The sequence below is a fragment of the Choloepus didactylus genome, chromosome 10, assembly GCF_015220235.1.
Source record: "Choloepus didactylus isolate mChoDid1 chromosome 10, mChoDid1.pri, whole genome shotgun sequence".
Classification (NCBI taxonomy): Eukaryota; Metazoa; Chordata; class Mammalia; order Pilosa; family Megalonychidae; genus Choloepus; species Choloepus didactylus.
Window position 1 is genome coordinate 39,671,679 of NC_051316.1, and position 20,533 is coordinate 39,692,211.

Here is a 20,533-nt window from a genome sequence, read left to right on the forward strand (position 1 = left end):
AACTGCCCAGGGAGTCACTGTATGCAAATTTAAGGAAGAAGCTAAAGACACAGTGTGCCTTTAAACAGAAGCACACATGAAACAAGGTTCCGCATTGATTAACTGACAAAATGTTGTGACCATCTCACAGGAACCTAATCCTGTATTCAGAACACATTCAGTGGGCACAGCAACTTTATAAAACATGCACATTATATATCATCTCATACACATTTATTCAATAATAAGATCATACTAGATTTATATGGCAAATGCCCCAAAGAGACAAAAATTCTCCTTTATGTTAATGAATAAGTTATTACCAATATTAGCAATCATATTTACAGGTGAAGAATTTGTTTATTTATTTTTTCATTTTTCCAACCCCCTCTCCTCAGCCCCAATGCCCCATCCCCTGGTAATCTCTGATCAACTTTCTGTCTCCATGATTTGCTATTTCAATTGACTGTACTTTTAAAATATCGCCAACCTTAGTAGATTCTGAAAGAATTAATGATAAGATTTGTTTGTTAAACACAAATAAACAAAACAAACAAAATCATAAAACAGCACTATTCGGAGTGGCAGGAAATGTTGGGAGCCATGAGTGGGGGTGACTGAGCCTTGCAGTCATACAGCCTGAGTTAAATGCAAGCCAGGCCACTTACTGATGGTGAAGCCTTGGGCAAATCCTTAACTTCCTGTGTCTCAGTGCCTTAGCTTTAAAAGAGAATAATAATAATCTACCTCACTAGGCTGTATTAAGAAATAGATGAGTTGTGTGTGTGTGTGTGTGTGTGTGTGTGTGTGTGTGTAAACCACTTAGCAGCATCTGGCACCTACAGCTCAAATCCTGTTAGCCTTACTTCTCATGAGGAGGGCTAGGGCAAGATGCTAAGGGACACCAGGATTTTCCGGAAGAGGCCAAGGAGGGATGAAGGAGCAACTAATCATTTTTTCTTTTTCTGTTTAGTTCAAAATTCAGCAGTAAAATTAAATATGTCAGTAGCTTATCGGAACTCAGTCAGCTGATCCCAATGGATTGCATCCATATTCCAGAGAGCATCATCAAGTAAGTCCTGATTGGAGAAGGGAAAGAACTCATTTCTGGAGTGGTGGGGAAAGAGTCTTATCTTATTTTTAAAAACAAATATTAAATGTTGTTGTAGTTTGCTAATGCTGCAGAATGCAAAACACCAGAAATGGATTGGCTTTTATAAAGGGGGTTTATTTGGTTACAAAGTTACAGTCTTAAGGTCATAAAATGTCCAATGTAAGTCATCGACAATCAGGTACCTTCACTGGAGGATGGCCAGTGGTGTCCAGAAAACGTCTTTTAGCTGCGAAGGCACCTGGCTGGCGTCTGATCCAAAGTTCTGGTTTCAAAATGGCTTTCTCCCAGGACGTTCCTCTTTAGGCTGCAGTTCATCAAAAATGTCACTCTTAGTTGCTCTTGGAGTGTTTTTCCTCTCTTAGCTTCTCTGGAGCAAAAGTCTGCTTTCAACGGCCATCTTCAAACTGTCTCTCATCTGCAGCTCCTGTGCTTTCTTCAAAGTGTCCCTCTTGGCTGTAGCTCCTCTTCAAAATGTCACTCACAGATGCACTGAGTTCCTTCTGTTTGTCAGCTCATTTATATGGCTCCACTGATCAAGGCCCACCCTGAATGGGTGGGGCCACACCTCCCGGAAATATCTCATCAGAGTTATCACCTACAATTGGGTGGGGCGTATTTCCATGGAATCACTCAAAGAATTACAATCTAATTAACACTGATAGGTCTGCCCACACAAGATTACATCAAAGATAATGGGGTTTGGGGGGACATAATACATTCAAACTGGCACAAATGTCCTCCAATAAATATAATTTCTCTTATAATCAATTCTGTTTCTATCAGATACTCTTTCATATGACCCTCTCTTGATATGATTGATTATTGCTAGTTTTGTCTTGTTTTGTTTTTTTTTACCTTGAATGTTACTACCATTTTGGAGAAAGCATAAATTTACCACTTACCAGTACATCTGTTATCCATGTCCCCCTACCCACACAGACACAGTAAGGTCTTAGCAGAGTTTGGATTTTTTTACATCTTATGTAAAATAATCTGTCTGCACTATCCTGAGAAAATAGGGGGAAAAAAAGAATCTTTGTTTTCTGCTAAATCCTTTTTCCTCAGGGTTCTCTTCAGGTAAAAGATTAGGCAGATTGTGTTTGCCCAGTGGTGGGTGGGATGGTTATGAATTGTTTCCTCACTCAGTACCTGGTAAGGCAGCAGCTGCAGCCTACAAGGGGAAAGCATGGGCGCAGAAGATCTCAGGAGTGTGCTGTGAAAATAATGATAGTGAAAGTTAACTGAACGATTGCTTGGAGCTAGGGCTTTAAAATGCAGGTAGCAGGAGAATGGGCACTCCTATTTGATTCAGTGTTGCAAAGACACATTGTTTTCTATGTATCATGTTGTTTCTCCCACTGTGTCTGATTCACTAAATTTTGGTTTGGACTAGAAATTAGGGGGTCTTACCTTTTAAGCTCAAAAAAACAACAAAAAAAAAAAAAAACAAAAAAACCAGACAAGTTTACCCCTTCTTCATCCACAGCAGGTAGCAAAATGAACTTCCCATTTGGGGCTTCCAAAGGAATCCCTCTCTCACTTTAAAATTTAAAAAAGCACAGGAACTGAAAGGGAAATATTCTCATTTAATGTATACCTATGCTGGGCCAGGCATAGAGGTTGCTCTTTTTATATCATTTATTTAATTCCTGGAGTAAACCTCCATTTTACAGATGAGGGGAAGATAACCTAGTAAGGAGAAGTTACCTATGCAAAGTCACGCAGCCAGGAGGAGACGGAACTAGAATTCAAATGCAGGTGGGTCCAGCTCCAAAATCTTCATGCTCTCTACTACTCGGTTCTTTTGCTGCCCTAAAGGTATCCACCTTTTAACTACATCCTCAGTCAGAGATGATCACAGGACGCTCATTGGGCTTGCAGTGGTCAGCTGGCTCAGCTGAATCGAGCAGTGTTCCTGAGATCCTGACCACGTCTTCATCCTCAGTAGCTACATGGAGGCTCCCACAGCCTGCATACTAAACAACTCTGGCTTGCTTCCTCACAATGGCATCCTCCATCTCCAAAATCCACTTCTACTACTGAAAAAAAAACTTATGGAGAACCCACCTCCTATAATGCTACTTCCCTTTGTAAAAGTTGGCAAGGACATTCTCTCTTCCAGTGGAAATGAGCCTTGTCCACTTTCCAGGTGAATATGGTAATACTTTCCAGGGTGTAGCAGTTGGAAACAGTGAAGTGAAGAAGAGGATGGGCTTTCATGTCTATTTAGATTTGAACCTTCCTTCCTACCTCTTAATGTCTCTAAGACTTGAAACAACCCATTAAAACTCTCCTGTTGGAGCAAGTAATGTACATCTCACAGCATTGTCCTGAGCAATAAATGAAAACAATGTACATAAAGCATTTAGGAAGCCGCCTGGCACAGCATCGCCAAGCCTGAATATTATTTATCATGATCATATTGCTTTTAGAAACGCACTGCCGTATGACAAATTTCCTTTCTGTGTTGAAAATGTTTGCTGAGAAGTTAAATGTGCCTAGGACACGTCTCACTCGTGGAGTTTTCAAGGACTCCATTTGGGGAAAAGTTACTTCAGGAAGAAGGGGTCTGTTTCTTTCCAGAGAAAGAAATTTAAAACTGTGCGTGTCCTCCCCAAGGGCCCGTGTTTTCTTCCATTTTCCCTAATCCATCTTCTCTGGGCATCTTTTCTGCCATTTTTATTACTGGCTCTAATGAAATTTTCAAGTTGATACAAAGCATAGCTCCTTCCTATTACAGAATAAATGTTTAAAATCTGGTCTGGGCCAGTCCCAAGACCAGTATTCAGTTCGGATGGAGCCTGTCATCAAAGAGCTTGAATGAAAGAAAAATCTGCCCAACTTGAAACCTGATTTGTAATTAAAGTTGTAACTATAAATAATCAAATGTATAATTATACATCATAAGTCACTGTATCTAATGAAAATAAGATTTCTCCCAAAATGCAATTTGACCATTATTTGGATGGTTTTTCTCCCCCCTCATGTTTTAGCTGTCTTTTAGAACATTCACCTGCCATTTTTTTTTCCCATCTGTCTGCTTGTTTCCTCACTGAGTTCGTTTTTTTGTCTCGGAAGGTATGATGAGGAGAGATCTTATAAACGAAGTGTGAGGTAAAATCTTCTGATTTACAATTCATGCTGGATCCTCTGTGTGTGTGTTTTACTCCTGGGTGACCTCAACATGCTACCAGAGCACGAGGTCATTGCCTCAGACCCTTGTACACCATTTTCTGTCTTTGTCCTGTGTGTAAAGCTGTTGAGGTCAACCTGATTTGCAAACTGAAGCCTCTAAACCAAACACACCCTTGACTTGGCCCAGGCTGCAAGCTAACTTTAATTGTATTCCACAAATTGACTTGGATGCTTTCAGCTTTATTCAGCCAGCATGTTTCTGATCCCCCAGCAACTTTTATACCTTCCTTTATGAAGGAATTTGCAAAGCAAACAGATATAAATACTGAATGAGAGGAAGTGACGCCATATTTAATTGAAGGAGTGTATCCCAGAGCTCCTGAGGACTGTTTTTAAAAGCACATACCTCCACTTTCCTTTGGCTCTGCTTTGCTGGGTGACTCTCTCACGCTCTGCTTGCTTGTTTTTTGTTTCTTTTCTACACCGATAATTTTTGCTCACGCAGACTGGATGAAGAACTGAGGGAAGCATCAGAAGCAGCTAAGTAAGACTTGATTTTCATTTGGCAGCTGGTGTGATGTTTGGCTTGCATTTCAGGAATGAATTGGAAGAAACTGCATGTCTGGTGGTTTATCCTTGCGCCTGATAATAAATGCTGCACTTTAAAAGTTCCCTTTCTCTCCTGATGGATACAATTTCTGTTGTTCTACTTCAATCTGTTTTTCCCCATGAGCTTGATTATTGTAAGGAATGCATTTGTCACTGTTTCTTAATAGTTTCTTAATGTATATGAGATTTTAGGAATCACAGCAAAAGAACACATCACACACATTGCTACCTCTGGTATAATGTCCAGATGATTATTAGATATATTGAAGCAATCAAACCTTACTAATTCAAAATTATGGGGAGAAATGATAGCAAGTCAAAATTTGGAATACTTTAATAGAATCAATCTCATGTCTTTACAAGATCTAAAAAAAAAAACAAAACAAATTTTATGTAGTGACTTGGAAATACTTCTTAATAGCCTCTGAGCTATTTTGATGCAAAGAAAAAAGATCATTACTCACTATTGTCAAAACATAATTTTCAAAAAAGGAGGTTATAACTCTAATGCAAATATAAAATGAACACATGCCAGTGATTTTATTCAACTCATTATTTAATAAGTGAGCCAGTGAGATGTTAAAACCGGTTAAAGGAACATTTAAGAAGCTAGATATTTATAGGCAATTTAATAAAGGGATATTAGGATAAGATTGTTGGGTTAGATTCCAAACCACCTAATGTCCAATAGGACAATAAACTGTAACATCAGAGCTTTTCTTTTCCACCAGACAGAAATTAGTACGCATCTCTGCTGGACAAAAATCTAAAGTTAGCCTCTGCACTTACAGAGTTGTAAAATGGCTTGGGCAATAGAAAGTCAGCCCAGCACTGCTCTGAAAGAACATCTAGTAACGTCTTTTTCCTATTTTCAAGTTATGAGTTAATTTTGAACCCTGAGAGGAGGGGTAGGCACATGATCAAAGATAGTGGCCCATGTTCAGGCAGCAGGGAGTGGTACATAACTCAAATGGTGAAAGTCAGAATCCATCACTGAAATTCATCTAAGAATACTGGGAGGCTGCTAAGCAGCGACTACTGGTGATCATGTACATTCTAGGAGGAGAAAGCCTGTGGGAAGTTGTCACAATTAACTGAGAGAAGCACAGGTAAGCAGAGATGGACAAACAATGACATAAAAGGGCCCTGATTCCTGCAGCTCTTCCTTTATTTCCATGAGACACCCCAATGTCCTGCCCAACTCTGAAGTAAATGTCTCATTTGTCTTAGCTAAATAAATAAATAGATAAATAAATAAGAAAACAAATAAAGTTTTGACACTGTAGACAAGGGCAATTTGGGAATCTTGTTGTACTAAGCATATTATGCTTGCTTTCCATTTCAAATATTGCTTATACTGTGACTTTTTATAACCAGTTCCCATTTTCATAGTTATTGAAAATGTAGGAAGCCTGTCCAGTGTCCAAAGACCTACAAATTCTGAGCAAATAAGATCTAAATTAATGAGGTTTTTCTACATACCTTGTAAATACCAATTCCTCATTGAAACAATCCTTTTGGTCATTTTTTCTACTGCATGTTTTTATTGCAGGTAACCTGTAGAATTCTTTGCCTGTAGTGTGGCTCTTGGGGGTTAAAATTAAAAGAAAGATTTTTGCTTAAGAAAGTTAAGACCAGTGCAGTTTACTATTACAATATTCTTTTCCTCTTATTTTCTTTCAAAATAACTGACAGCCATTTAGACTAGCATAATGCAAAATTATGTAAATGTTTACTCTGATAGAATCTTCAGTCTCTACCTCAGCTGTTGTTAGCCAAAAGAATAAGAGGGCTAAGAAGATATTAGGAATCAAAGAACCAAATGTTACTTGACCTACCCTTTTAGCATTTATCTATACTCAGATTGCATTGTGTCATTCCCAGAGAGAGAACTGTCAATGAGCTTCTCTTTCAGATTCATTTTTTGGGGGAATGATAACATATTTATGGAATTGAAGGGCTAATTTTGAAGCAAAAGATGGGGAGTGGGGAGAGCCAGCAATAATTTTCCAGCCAAACCCATTATAAAGTCATACTGTCAGGATTTTTTATTGTTACCATGAAATTTTGCCTCCTTCAACAATTTTTTTTCTTCCTTATTCTTTCCTGCTTAGCTACCATAGTAAAACAGTTCTCATTTTTGTTCTAGTTGTGTAGCTTCCAGGGTTTTTCCCTCAAATCCACCATTTTGCTCTTTTCCCCACCCCATGCTTCCTGTGTCTAACTGGTTTTAGATGGTCCTGAAAAGTCTTGATTTCTCTCCTAGAGGAAGCACCATCCTCCTACCTAGTATGTAGTAGATGATCAGTAAATTTCTGCTGTGTAACTTAATGAATATGCATAAGAGGGAAGTTCATTGCTATTGAGAGGCGATTCTCCAGTAGCTTATTGTGCATCAGAGTCATCTGGAGCGCTTGTTAAAATGCCTTACCCTGGGCCCCAGGGTTTCTGATTCGACAGATCTGGGATGGGGCCTGAGAATTTGCATTTCTAGCAAGTTCCCAAGTGATGCTGATGCTGCCAGTTGGGACCTCACTTTGAGAAGCACTGCCTTAAAGTAAAGGGCTGAATAAAAAATAGACACGTCTTAGGTATCTGTGTTCTTGCTTTGGATCCAAAGGGTGAGCTGCCAATCTGAAGAATTCTCCCCCAATTGATTCTCATTTCTTTCGTTGGAGCCACTGTGCATATGAAGAACTGAAATATATTTGCATGTTCGAAAATTTGTAAAGAGAAATAGTTCTTTCTGTTCACCCCACAGATGTTTGAAATGCCTCCAAACATTTCAACATAGCACCTCTACTTCTCACCTACCTTTCAGCCACTGAAGTGGTCCTCAAATGTTTTGACGGACTATATATTATGATTTTTTGATTCTAAAACGTGATCACTGAATATACATGGTTAGATTCTAGAAGCCAGGAAAGCAAGTTCTTTCGTTAATAGATGAGCCCTGACTTTCCACATGACCTTTATTAAAAAGCTTCAGGCTGGGCTTAAGTAACCAAAGGCAAACCGTCTTTTGTCAGGGAACAAAACCTATTTGTCCATTGTTTTGCTTTTCCCCCCACTACTGTTTTTGACCATCTCCCTTCCCCAACATACACACCCACCACCACTACCAGCACTAATTGACTTTCAGGAAGTGATTTGCTCAGCTTGCCTGGTATTTTTCTTAAAACTTTAGATCTACACAGGAAGGAAAATACTTCAGAAGGTTAAATAGTTACAAAGAACTATTCTTTTTTTGAAACTGGTGAAGAATCCATCTGCTGCCTTGGAGTGACATTATTAAATGGTTTGCAAATTGCTGTTTTCTTTGGAAGAATTACTCAGCTAAGCAGAAAACCGAGGTTTGGAAGATTTTCCTTTCTTGATTCCACTCCAGTCTTGCTAGGTTTTTCTAGCACACTGTCAACACTTACTTGACTGTCCTTGTTCACCACAGTTGCCAAATATCCTCCCTAAGAATACCAGAACACCAATAAGAATGGTGTGGAGTGAGAGAAAAATAAAAGCCTTCTCCCTTTCCCAGAGAGACAACCTTTTATGGTTTTCAAAAGAATAACTCATGTTAATAACTGAACCTCTTATGTGCAAACAAATAGATTAGCCTGTGAAATTACTCATATTAAAAAAGGAGCCCTCACATTTAAAAAGGATCATAGAATCCCTTTAAATCCTGAACTAATGTGTCCAGGAAAAAGTCAAAATTGAATTGTACTATATATTAAACAGGAGTTAATATTTAGCAAGCCAGAAACTTGTTAACAGAAGAAAGCACGAATATGAAATATGAAAAATGACTAATATACACAAATACATAAAAACACATTTATTTGATTACACGTTTTTTTTCCTGGACACATTCAGTTCAGGTTAATGTTGGGATTCATTTGTATTCCAGAACACAGCTCAGCTGTACAGGGTGACCTATTATCTTCCTGTAACAACAGCTGGGACAACTGACAAAGGAATTATTTCTCTTAGTATCTTGGAAAATCCTCATTCTTAGGAAACTGAAAGTTCACTGTGTTCATGTGTAAATAAAATTAGGCTGCTTGAGAGGGATTTCCTTTGTGTATAAAATATTTTAATAACTGGGCTGCAAATAAAGTTTTGTAACATTATGTTCCCTAAGTAAGATAGATTGAAAATTCAGGGAAAAAAATGACAAGGACGGAGGAGGTGTTCAGAGTTTTTAAGCTCCCTTTAGGTTTCTAAATCATGGTTAATTACCGTATTTCAAAACTGATGATAAAAGAATCACAGCTTTATTTATTATCTGTTCAGGCATAGATTTTTTTTCGGTATTAACAAATGGCACCTTAAATGCTTTAAATGCTTTAAATCTGTTGTGCTTGCAAAATGGTAACACTGGAGAAAATGTTTACTGCTTCCTGTTTTTTCCTTGCACTCAGAACTAGCTGCCTTTACAATGATCCAGAAATGTCTTCTATGGAGAAGGAGTAAGAATTCACCATCAATAACAGCTATGTGGTTACCTGTAGTGTTGTATGGCTGGGCTTTTAAAGAAAAAAAAAAAAATACAATGAGGACTGGGTAAACTCCTTTTAGATGTTCAGTTTTTGTGATCTCTATTCCTGCAATTATCAACTGAAAGAGAAGTTTGCCAGCTTAACAGTCTTAGGGTTACCACTTAAATTCCTTGCAGGACAACCTGAGTCCTTACATGGCATTCTATTTTTCCAATCCAAAAATGAGGGAAAATATGAATATTAGAGCCAGATGTAAGAGTTTTGAGGGGAGAGGAATGCAACCTTGCTTTCCGTATTACATCATCTATTTAAATTAGTGAAAGTTTGGACTTCTATTTAAATGTAATATTTTTGGTGAATGGGAAAGAAAATGTCCTTGTTTTGAAAATTCCAAGAGGCCATTGAGTCTGGTTGGGAATTCAGGAAGATGATACTGTGAGAAATGGAAGTCTAACATATCTTGCATTCTTACCATGTTGGGCTCTGTGTGAAAAGCTTCACAAGCAGTATTTGATTTTTATCCGCAGAAAAAGCCTTATGAGGTATATTTACAGATAAGGAAAGAGAAGCATAGCAGATTATTTGACCAGTCCAACGTTTTACAGCTGTAACAAATGAACCAGAGCTGGGATTTTAAACATCGCAGTTTAGTTCTGCAGCCAATGATTTTGAAACCAGAGAGAGGTAGTCTCAATACTGAAATCAGTGAGCAACCTCTGATCTAACCAGATGAGAGAGGACAAAATTATTCACCCAAGAGACAGAGCTGATTAATGGCTAAGTCAGTTTCAAGGAATAAACTGTGGTCATCAACGTGCTCTCAGAGAGAACTTTGCCTTTTGATCATGGGCTCCTAATGTAGTTGAAGCTGAGGATATTTTAACACTGTTCTTGTTCAAGGAATCCAGAAGGAGAGGCAAAGATCAAACTTAAATGTGTCTGCTATTGTCACTTTTGTACGTGCAGCATTCCTCTCCTTTCCCTCGTGGTCCTAAGAGAAATTGGAAAATCACAGTGCATTATCTCTGCAACTGCCATGTTGACCTTACAGCTTAAAGGAAGTTTATGTACAAAAACTCCGGAGTGATGGTCCCAAGAATTTTGGCTTTTTTGAAGGGGACCTCTAGAATCACGCAGTTATTTTCCTGAAGGTCACACTTGTCCCATTCTTAGAGCTGAGGACAACAATTGCATCAATAATTGCAAAAATACCTCAGTCCATTAGTCCACCATAATTTTTTGTGCAACTATTTCCTCCCTCGGTCAAACAGCGCCCCCTGGAGCAGAGTTCTGTGTCCGCAGTTAATTAACGTGAACTCAAATGCCATGGCTCCCAGCTGCTCACCAGCCTTATCGCTGCTGCATCTTTGGGTTTACCCACTCCTTTGCTGCCTTGTCCATTTTGTTTCTAATTTGTATAGAGGGCTGCTTGGGTTGGGGAAGGACTGACCTAGGTTTTCTGCTGGCTTTTCAGCTTTAATATTAGAATAAGGGGCTTCATTTACCTTCTGGCTCCTATCCATTGCAGGCCAGCAGGGAGAGGAAAGACTTCTGTGTGGAAGCATTTTACACCTTCTGGGGCTAGTATTGCATGGATAAACTGCAGAAGGGGCAAAGGGCTATCCCGGGAGCTTTATCAGGATAACAATAAAATGAAATGTTGTGTACTGTAGCAGCCTCTCATTTTCCCTGAGAGAAAGGAAGGTTGTGCCCATCACCCCCCTCTTTTTCACATCATGCACAAACGTTTTCGTCAGCATTAGGCAATTTTGTCAGACACTTTGTAAAGAACCCTCGTTTAACACATTTGAAGTGAAAACGGCCTATAGTAAAATTATCAGAAGGCTGCATGACTCGCTAGAAAGTTGGTTCATAGAAAACTTTCTGCCCAAAGTTGAGGAATTCTCCTTTCCTATTCAATGCTGATTAAAAGTAATTCTTTTCAAAAAGAACACTATTTTAAAACGCAGACTCAGGTGCTTATCTCTTTCACTTTTGGGGTTTAGATCTTAATTTTTTCATTAATGTCTTACATCTTGCAAAAATGACTTTTTAATGAGACTTAGAATAGTAACATTGTTGGTAGGTTTTTTAGCTGCACGAGCTACCTCGTGTCTCACAAATTAATCTTCAGCGTGATCTTAGGTATTTTATTATGAGAAAATTGTCCACCTTTGGCTATCTCTTGCTTCTTCCATAAACAGGGTACACAGATTTCAGTCTCATTTTTTTTTGTATACTAAAAGCTGAAGGGATGACTTAAACCCTAAAATATTTATGAAAGGGTCAGTAAGAAAAATACATTGTTTTGAGATGTGCATCCTGGCATAAGCATTGTTTCACATTTTTATCGTGGCCTGGATGGTGATACAAAGTGACTATGCACTTCAAACTTCACAAAATGATTTCAGATATTCAGCCCCACATTCACACTTTTCAGACCTTGTGCCCCAAATTTTGGTTTAGTAAATACTCTCCCAGTCTGTGAGAGAAACTGAGTCAAAATCATGTGAGAAAGAATAAAATTCCAAACATCAAAGCACACTTAATACAGACTTCTAGGAATAACTGCAGCAAGGAAGTACGTTTTAGTAGCAAAAACAAGTTCAAGTACAAGAATGACCTGTTTTATAAAAGTATATTAGAAGAAGGTCTAAGGGTCATAGTGGATTAAAAGAGGACCCTTCTGTGGTAAAACTCTGTAGATAAGAAAACAAATCAGATCCTTGAGAGCATTAAAAAAGGGATTAAAATTCAGGATGACCTGTCCCCTCTCAACACTCAGCATGGCCAGGTTCTGAAAATTCCCAAAGGAGACAAAACAATAGCAAGTGCAGTAATTAAGCAAAGAAATGATTTTTCCATTTCAAAAAACACCCATTTGTTGCTGCTGCTACTACTATTACTACTACTACTAATAGTAATAACAATATGTAACGTTTACTGAATGTTCACTGTGTCGCAGCTAAAAACCCTTTAGAGTTAATCCTTAGCAAGCTGTGAGACAAGTATTGTTCCATTTTCTAGATGCAGAAATGGAAAACTGATCAAGGTCCCACAGCTCACTGGGGGTTTTGTTGCAAGGTATTTCAAAATGAAGATACTATACTACTATAAACTGGATGGACAGGTGAGGGGGATTAGCAATGGCTTTAATTTTAAAACTACTAGACTGAACACTGCCCAGCTGTTGGAAATCTTGCAACCAAAGCACAGGAAACTTTACAACACACAGAATTGTGACTCAGGAGGGCAGAGATCAATGCAGTCCACAGATGCTTCTCAAACTGCTGTTCCAGACCAGTCATTTTTCTTTTTCTCTCATGATTGAAATTATTTCCTCTTACTGTTTACTGGCTTGCTGATTCTCTCTCTTTCTGGTGTAGGTGCAGTGAGTTGTGAGACGCTTCACTAACAGGCAGAAGAAAAACACATGTAACCCAAGGAACTTTTAGAGTTATTCCCTAGCTATATGGGAACCTATTAGACATGTTATAAAACAAGCTTTTCTTTGTTTATATGCATCCACCTTATTAAGTTAGGCTGATTGTTGCAGGAGTCATTTGGCTCCTAGAAAATAGTAGTTTGTTTTTGTTTTGTTTTTCTTTACCACTTCATACTATTAGCACTTGTCAGATGTTACTTATTTCAGGCAGATCATTTTACCTGGTCCACAAGGAAAGGAAAGGTTATTTACTAAAAGTAGATTCCTTATTTCCAAAATGGAATAATGTTCCTTATCTCAATCTACTGTAGAAATGATTGCCTCCCTGGATCATTTGTGAAATGGTGTAAAATGCTTCCAGAATAGGTTTGTAAAAATAAACATTCCATATTTTATACAAAGACTTGGCAACTAGCGGTGGATTATATTTTACCATGATTTATTTTGAGTAAGGAATTTTTTTCAGGAAAAAAGCAAATGCATGCCACCCAAATCATTATGAAGTGTTTCTCATTCAGTTTCTCAGATTTCTCATATTTTTTTCTTTATTTCCTTCAAAGTGTTGACCTGAAGCTGAAAGAAAAACCCTAGTTGGCTGTGGCCGGAAGAAGAGGATGCTTTTCTGCATCATGGTCCTGTTGAAACATATCTACTTGGAAGACACAGGGCTGATACTATTTTTTTTCCCACTTTGCACTACCTGGTGCCATCCTAAATTTCTAAGGGGAAAACAGTAAGGGAATTTCTGTACTGTTAACATGTTTTATGAAATTGTGTGTATTTTCCTATTTTGCCAATTATGTGCCTCAAAGATTTTAGTTGAACCTTAGCAAGAAAGTAGGACTTTCAATTTCAGTATTTCATTATCCTTTGGTACAGTGGTATTTTGTCCCTTAAACTGGTATTTACCAATGAGGTAAATTTAATCCACTGTGTGAGTGGATTTGTTTCCATAGATTAGCTGGGTTTCCCCTTGGTGATCATTTTACATCGAAAGAACACAGCACTCAACTGTTCCCCAGGGAAGTTGTCTGTGCATAGCTTCACCTTTAAAATCCTAAGCTTAAGACAGCCATAAACTAGAACACAGGTGTGAAACCACGATCAGCTTGGTGCCAGCTTTGTTATTTTCCACATGCAGCTTTAATTTCTCAACAGGAAGCCAGTCAATTTTATTTTAACTATCCAAATTAGACATCACTTTTCATGCGAATTGGTCTTTTTAACAATTATCATTTCTATAATAAATGGTGAAGACCTCCACGTTGAGAAACTGAAGGACTCATGTCCTCGTTTTGGTAGCTGATTGTGCTTTTGTGCTTGAGTTCATAAATTTAGTTCAAGATGTTGATCTTCCCATCCCAGAATGTCAGTAGACAACTCAGAAATTGACTTTTTGGTAACATTCAGTTATCTAAAAGTCTCTCTCACATGCATTATAAAAAGTCATTGCTTTAAAACACCCTAATCGGATTACAGTTTTAAAATTAAATATGAGCATGTACTATCATTTACAAAAATATTTCTTTTTGTCTTCATATGCCGTTTAAAATGCCATCTTGATTTCACATCCATGGGCCTCTAGCACAGTGGTCGATAAACTAAGGTCAAATCCATTGCACCTCATGTTTTTGTATGGCCCTTGAACCAAGAATGACTTTTACATTTTTAAATGTTTGAAAAACATCAAAATAAGAATTATGTTTCATGGCATGCAAAATTTACACCAATTTCAGTATTGCTAAATTAAGCCTTGTTGGAACACAGCCACACCTATTTTTTTACATATTATATGGCTACTTTTGCTCTACTACAGCAGAATTGAGTAGTTACAACAGAGACCATGTCTCACAAAGCCTAAAATAGTTACTGTCTTTATGGAAAAAGTTTGTCAATTCCTGCTCTAGCACATACATTCTCCTCCCTATATTTGTATTTAGATATTAATTTCCCTAACAGAACTGACAAATTGGGCTGCAATTAATTTCTTTTTGAAAAGAGAGCAGGTGGTGGCTAGGTCCTTTTTGGCATCCACGCAGAGTAAAATACATGACCTTCTGAAAGGATCCCTAGCCACAAAAGCACTGCTTAGGTTATGTTTGCAAGGCCCAAAGTGATGCCTTCTTCTTCTTTAACTATTTTCATGTGTTGCTGAGGTCCTTGCCTTACTCTGGAAACCATCTCTTAGTCTCCACAATCACCTGTTATGAACAAGTTAGCAAAAATAAAAATGTAGGTGGAGAGTCAAGTTTTCGGGGTAGCAACTGCACCAGGGAGAGCTGTCCTAGACCCTCTGAACCCCAGGTATAAAAAGCCCTGAACCACTCTGAGGCAGACACCATTGCACAGCTGACTGAGTTTCACAGACCTCACTTGCTTCATGAGCATCTCCCACATGCTCACCCACACCCATAGCTTAGCTCTCTTTCCGCCATAATGCTAAGCCACATTAGTAACTTGTTGAACCGTGTTCTTTTGGGTCTCCTCCCTCACAACACATAGCTTGTCTGATAGAAAGACCCGAGACCTCACCCTCTGTCACAGGAGGTTCCACCTCTACCTTTCAAAGTCCAAATTACACCTCTCCCAGAACGTACTGTTGACCTACATATGGTGACCCAGTGTTCCTGTTTTTTCACCTGTGGACGACTGTTGCCATGGCCTAATTATTAATGATGCTCCTTTTGCTCTCAGTGGTGTCCCATTTTGGAAGATAAATTACATGGTCACCCTAGCCATAGGAAGCAATGAAGAATCCAGCATTTAAACCTAGTCCAGTAGTGCAAACCTGAAGTCACAGAGGAGTTGATAGAGGTCTCTTGTTATAGCCAACCAGACAAGGCAATGACTTCACATTCATGTTTTTTTAACTTGTCCATCTCCTTTATGGAAACCTACTCAGATGGCATGCTTTTGAAGCTCCATCTTCCCACACGGAAATTATGAGCACCTTTCCCAATCAGTGGTTTTCTTTGGGCTGTTCTAGGGGCTGCATAACCATTCTGATATTTAGGCATCTGCTATATTATCCATCTTAAAAAGACAAGTTAATTTAATTGCACGTGCTAGAGAAAAGCCACCATATAAATTCTATCCAAGTAAATAGAATCTTAGAGGACTCCTGATAAAATAATCCCTAGGCAGATAGGTAGACAGATGCAAACATTCACGTATTCCTGCTGTCTAGCTCTTGCATTTTGAGCATTCTTGCTTTGGTTCTGACTTCTGGGAACTGCTTTGCACTTTTCCTATAGAATTGTATTTAAGGGAACGAAGGGGTCATTGGGGCAAAAGTATTGTTTTCCAAAAGTGGCTCTTCCTATAACCCCTGATTAAGTGAAAGAACAAAATATGCATAAAAGGGGCTGTCAAGGAATGAGAAAGATTATTTGACATCAATGGCTAAGTGTGGAAGAAAACCCTGAAGTTCCTGTTGAAGCCATACCATGTTTTATGGGGTCCCCCTCTAAGACATGCTCTGAGATGTGTGAGGAAGTCACTACTCATAGCCTTTGTGAATAGATATTTTAAGTATTCTGTTACGGTACTATGTTTGCAGCTCTTGTCTTATCACAATGCCTCAGTAGTTCGCTCCCTTAGAAACATTTAGACGTGCACAAATTAATCTTTTATATATTTAAAGGTTTTTCTACCATGTATTGCATTGCTTAGAATAAAATATCTATTAGAATTTGTTTTGGTAAATAAATGAATAAATTCTCCCTAAATAGCGTGGATTAATAATATAAAAACGTAACAACACTATATATAGCTATATATATAGCCTCTCAGTATAATTCAGAAATAAAAACTGATTCCACATTTTATGGTTCCTGTCTTTGAGTCAGCAAGATCTCTCGGTAGCTTCATTTTGCAGCTGTTTCATCTGGCCGTCAGTTTAGCTTGGCACTTGGTAGTTGAGGACAGTATAAATTTTTACTTTCCTTGTCCCTCAAATGTCAAGCCATTTGGTTTTTTTAATTCAATTATATTGAGATACATTCACATACAAAACATACAATGCAGTCATACAAAGCGTACAATCAATTGTTCACATATAGTTGTGCGTTCATCACCAAAATGAATTTTTGAGCATTTTCATTATCACACACACAAAAATAAGAAGAATAAAAATTAAAGTAAAAAAGAACAATTAAAGTAAAAAAGAACACTGGGTGCCTTTTTTTTTTTTTTGCCCCCATTTTTCTACTCATCCATCCATACTCTGGACAAAGGGGAGTGTGGTCCATATGGCTTTCCCAGTCACATTGTCACCCCTCATGAGCTACATTTTTATACAGTCATCTTCAAGATTCATGGGTTCTGGGTTGTAGTTTGATAGTTTTAGGTATTTACTGCTAGCTGTTCCAATTTATTAGAACCTAAAAAGGGTTGCCTATATTGTGTGTAAGAGCGCCCACCAGAGCGACCTCTAGGCTCTTTTTGGAATCTCTCTGCCACTGAAGCTTATTTCATTTCCTTTCACATCCCCTTTTTGGTCAAGGAGATGTTCTCCATCTCACGATGCTGGATCTAGATTCCTCCCCGGGGGTCATATTCCACGTTGCCAGGGAGATTCACTCCCCTGGCTGTCAGGTCCCACGTAGGGGGGAACAAGCCCTTTTCATTTTTACTTTCCCTGTCTCAGAATTCAATGGACAAAACTTTCAAAATGTTTTGTTTACCTTCTGGGTAAGTGATTTCTCACTTTGGACTGCTATCCATGAATCACGGCTACTTGATTTTTTGCAAACTTCTCCTTCTTTATCCCTTGCCTTTTCATGGCCTACATTTATTTTTAAATTCAAATGTATTAAATGCTATTTTGTTTTTAGTTTTTTACATTTTTTCACTTTCACAACCCTCAGGCAAAACTGGGGCTGGGAATCACCACTGTGCTATCTTTAAAAACACACACACTACAAACATGTATCTCTGTGTCTCAGAAAGTCGTGGGACCAACCGGTAATAAGACTTTGCTCTACAAAAGGTGAGACATTGCACAATTCTCATGGTCAAGGAATGTGTCCTGGAGGATATTGTCCCCTGCACAAGGAAGAGAAGGAGGATAAAAGGCGAATGAAGAGACACCACCACCATCTGGGTTGTTAGGTTCATTCTGCTCTGGGACTGGAAATTGAAGGCAAGTTAGGTTCTAGCACTTAGGAAAAAGGATGGGTAAAATGTGGTAGATACACACTACAGAATACTACACAGCTGTTAGAAGCAATAAACTACATGTTCACAGAGCACCACCTAAATCATAGGGTAGAGCAGAAAAGTCAGAAAATAACTCAGTATTTATAGCATAATGTCATTTCTGTCATTTATAAACCTACACACACACACAAAAAAAAAACACTACATTTAAACAAAATCCACATATATTTAAGGACTTAGCACACATGTGAGAGTAGGCGTGGAGGGTGAGGATGCTAATGGAACAGGGATGAAGATAGGATCCTAATTAAACTTCAGATTCGAAAAGAGCCTTTTAATGGGCTGATGATGATAATGGGTTACAAACTGAGGAGCTGATAACTTGGCTGTCTTCACTGAAGTTAGAAATAAAGAAATAAAATGAAAACACTCCAAACTTTCAGCCATAAATCACAGAAAAGCTGTGTTAAGGCACTTTTGTGTCCCCAAGGGGCTAATTCCTTTGACAGCTTCCCTGGTACTTGCTCCATTTCCCTGGGTTGGCTGAATCAGTTGGCTGCAGCATGTCAGGAATAAATTCAGAGTCTGCCCTGGGTTGCATCACTGTTGGGTCACAGAGCTTTTCTTTAAAGTAATGCTGTTGACACATTAGTCCTCACACAGCTGTGGGTTTTAGAGAGCAAGGAGATCACCTTATGAGGCTAATTTCTCTAGAGAGAATTCAGTTCACATTCATCCAAAATAATTATCTCTAACCAGGCAAAGTTATTTCTTTTTAATGACTAGCCATTTTAATTATACTTAGTTACCTGGCATATTAAGTGCTGTCTACTCTGTCTCTAGTCTTACCCCCAGTGGGGTCTGCACCCTTTGACACTTGGTCGCACCCTCCTTGTGAAACTCCTGCTTAAGTTGGTGAAATGAATTAACCTGTTTTCTTCCTGTTTCTGTCATCCATTGCTCCAAGACAAATTATCCCAAACAATAGTGCTTAAAGCAACCCATTTATTTTCTCAGTTTCTGTGAGTCACAAATCCAGGCCTTGCCTAACTACTTCAGGGTCTCCCACAGAGTCTCTTAGGTGTTGACCCACATTCTCTCTCAAGACTCGAGCAGGGTTCAACTGGGACGGAATCTGCTTCCAAGCTCACATGGTTGTTGGCAGGGTTCAGTTTCTTGATGGTTGTTAGACTGGGGGCCTCATTCCTTGCTGGCTATTCATTGGGGGCTGCTCTCAGTTCCCTGCCACATGGGCCTCTCCAACATGGCAGGTCATTTCATCAAAACCAACAAGAGAGAGATACTGCTAGCAAGACAGAAGTTATAATATTCTATAACGTAATCATGGAAGTGACATCCCATCACTTTTGCTGTATAGTATGGTTAGAAGCAAGTCACTGGTTCCAGCCCACGCTCAAGGGGGAAGAGTCCCATGAGGGCTTAGAATCAGAAGGGTCCATTGGAGGGCATCTTAGAAGTCTGCCTACCATACCTTCTAAGTCACCCACAGATTCCTCTTCTTTGAGCTCCTTTTTCTTCTCACCTATAAGTGAAGGTGTTTGCTTCTCAATGTTTCTCTTTTCTCTGCTCTTTCTGCTGTTTCCCTCTGACTTCAACCAGCACATCTCTCCAGATTATTCAAGTTCTAGTTACAACCCCAAACTCCAAACCTCCACCATCATTTTCCCACTCAGTTTCTGGGACCAATCTCTGAAAGAAAAATTAAATTCTCCCCCTTCTCTGAGCTACTGAGACCATTTCTCCACTGTACAGTTGAATATGAAATCACACATAATGGAATTCAAATCTGGCTCTTTTTATTAGCTGCATTACTTTGGGCAAGTTACTTAAATTCTCTGAGCTCAGTTTACTCATTTTTAAAATGTAGATAAAACTGTCACCCTACAAGTTTATGTAAGAATTAAATTGGATTTAAATCCCCAGCCTAGTGCTTTATTCATCGAAGGCATTCAACAAATATTAGTTCTCTTCCCCACCCTCTTCTTTTTTTCATCTTCCCACTCTCCCAGCCTTTTCTCTATTAACTTGCCAAGTTCTCCAAATCCGCTCTCAACCCCACCTTTAGTTTCCTGTCAATTATATCAGTATCTCATTTCCTCTCCCGCCCCCTCTTCTACAAATCTTCTTTAACCCTTCCCTCTTCTTCTCTCAGATAGATTTATTTACTCCCGTACTTGGCCTTATCCTAGCTCCTTCCTACCTAGCTCCTTGCAAAATTTCCATCTCTTATCTTCACTCAATTTGCCTTGCACTTTTATTTTTTATTTTGAAACCATCTCAAATTTGCAAGAATGGCAGAAGAAATTACTCTTCCTGAAACATTTGAAAGTAAATTATCTGAATGATGCCTCCTCACTCATGAAGGCTTTAGTGTGTATGTCCTACAAACAAGGAAATTCTCCTCCTAACCCAATACAGCTACCCAAACCAGGATGTTAGCATTGAAACATTATTACTGTCTAATCCTCAAATGCCTTTCAAACTGTGCTGGTTGTCTCAATAAATGTCCTTTATAGTAAAAGGATCTGGTTCAGTATCACAAATTGCATTAAATTGTCATGTCTTTTTAGT

The 20,533-nt window shown here is 38.6% G+C and overlaps 1 protein-coding gene across 6 annotated transcripts in view; it reads left to right on the plus strand.

The window, feature by feature from the left end:
• Nucleotides 1-16,596, plus strand: part of PRUNE2 (prune homolog 2 with BCH domain) — a 96,511-nt gene extending 79,915 nt beyond the window's left edge. For 2 of the 6 annotated variants that reach the window (XM_037797040.1, XM_037797042.1), the window contains 4 exons: nt 953-1,051; nt 4,172-4,207; nt 9,259-9,306; nt 13,342-16,596. In XM_037797040.1, the coding sequence (XP_037652968.1) occupies nt 953-1,051; nt 4,172-4,207; nt 9,259-9,306; nt 13,342-13,372 (214 nt within the window). In that variant the 3' untranslated portion in view covers nt 13,373-16,596. Of the gene's footprint in view, nt 1-952; nt 1,052-4,171; nt 4,208-4,733; nt 4,773-9,258; nt 9,307-13,341 lie in introns of all 6 variants that reach the window. The other 4 variants (XM_037797039.1, XM_037797041.1, XM_037797044.1 and 1 more) reach the window with 3 other exon arrangements.
• Nucleotides 16,597-20,533: the final 3,937 nt, after the last annotated feature.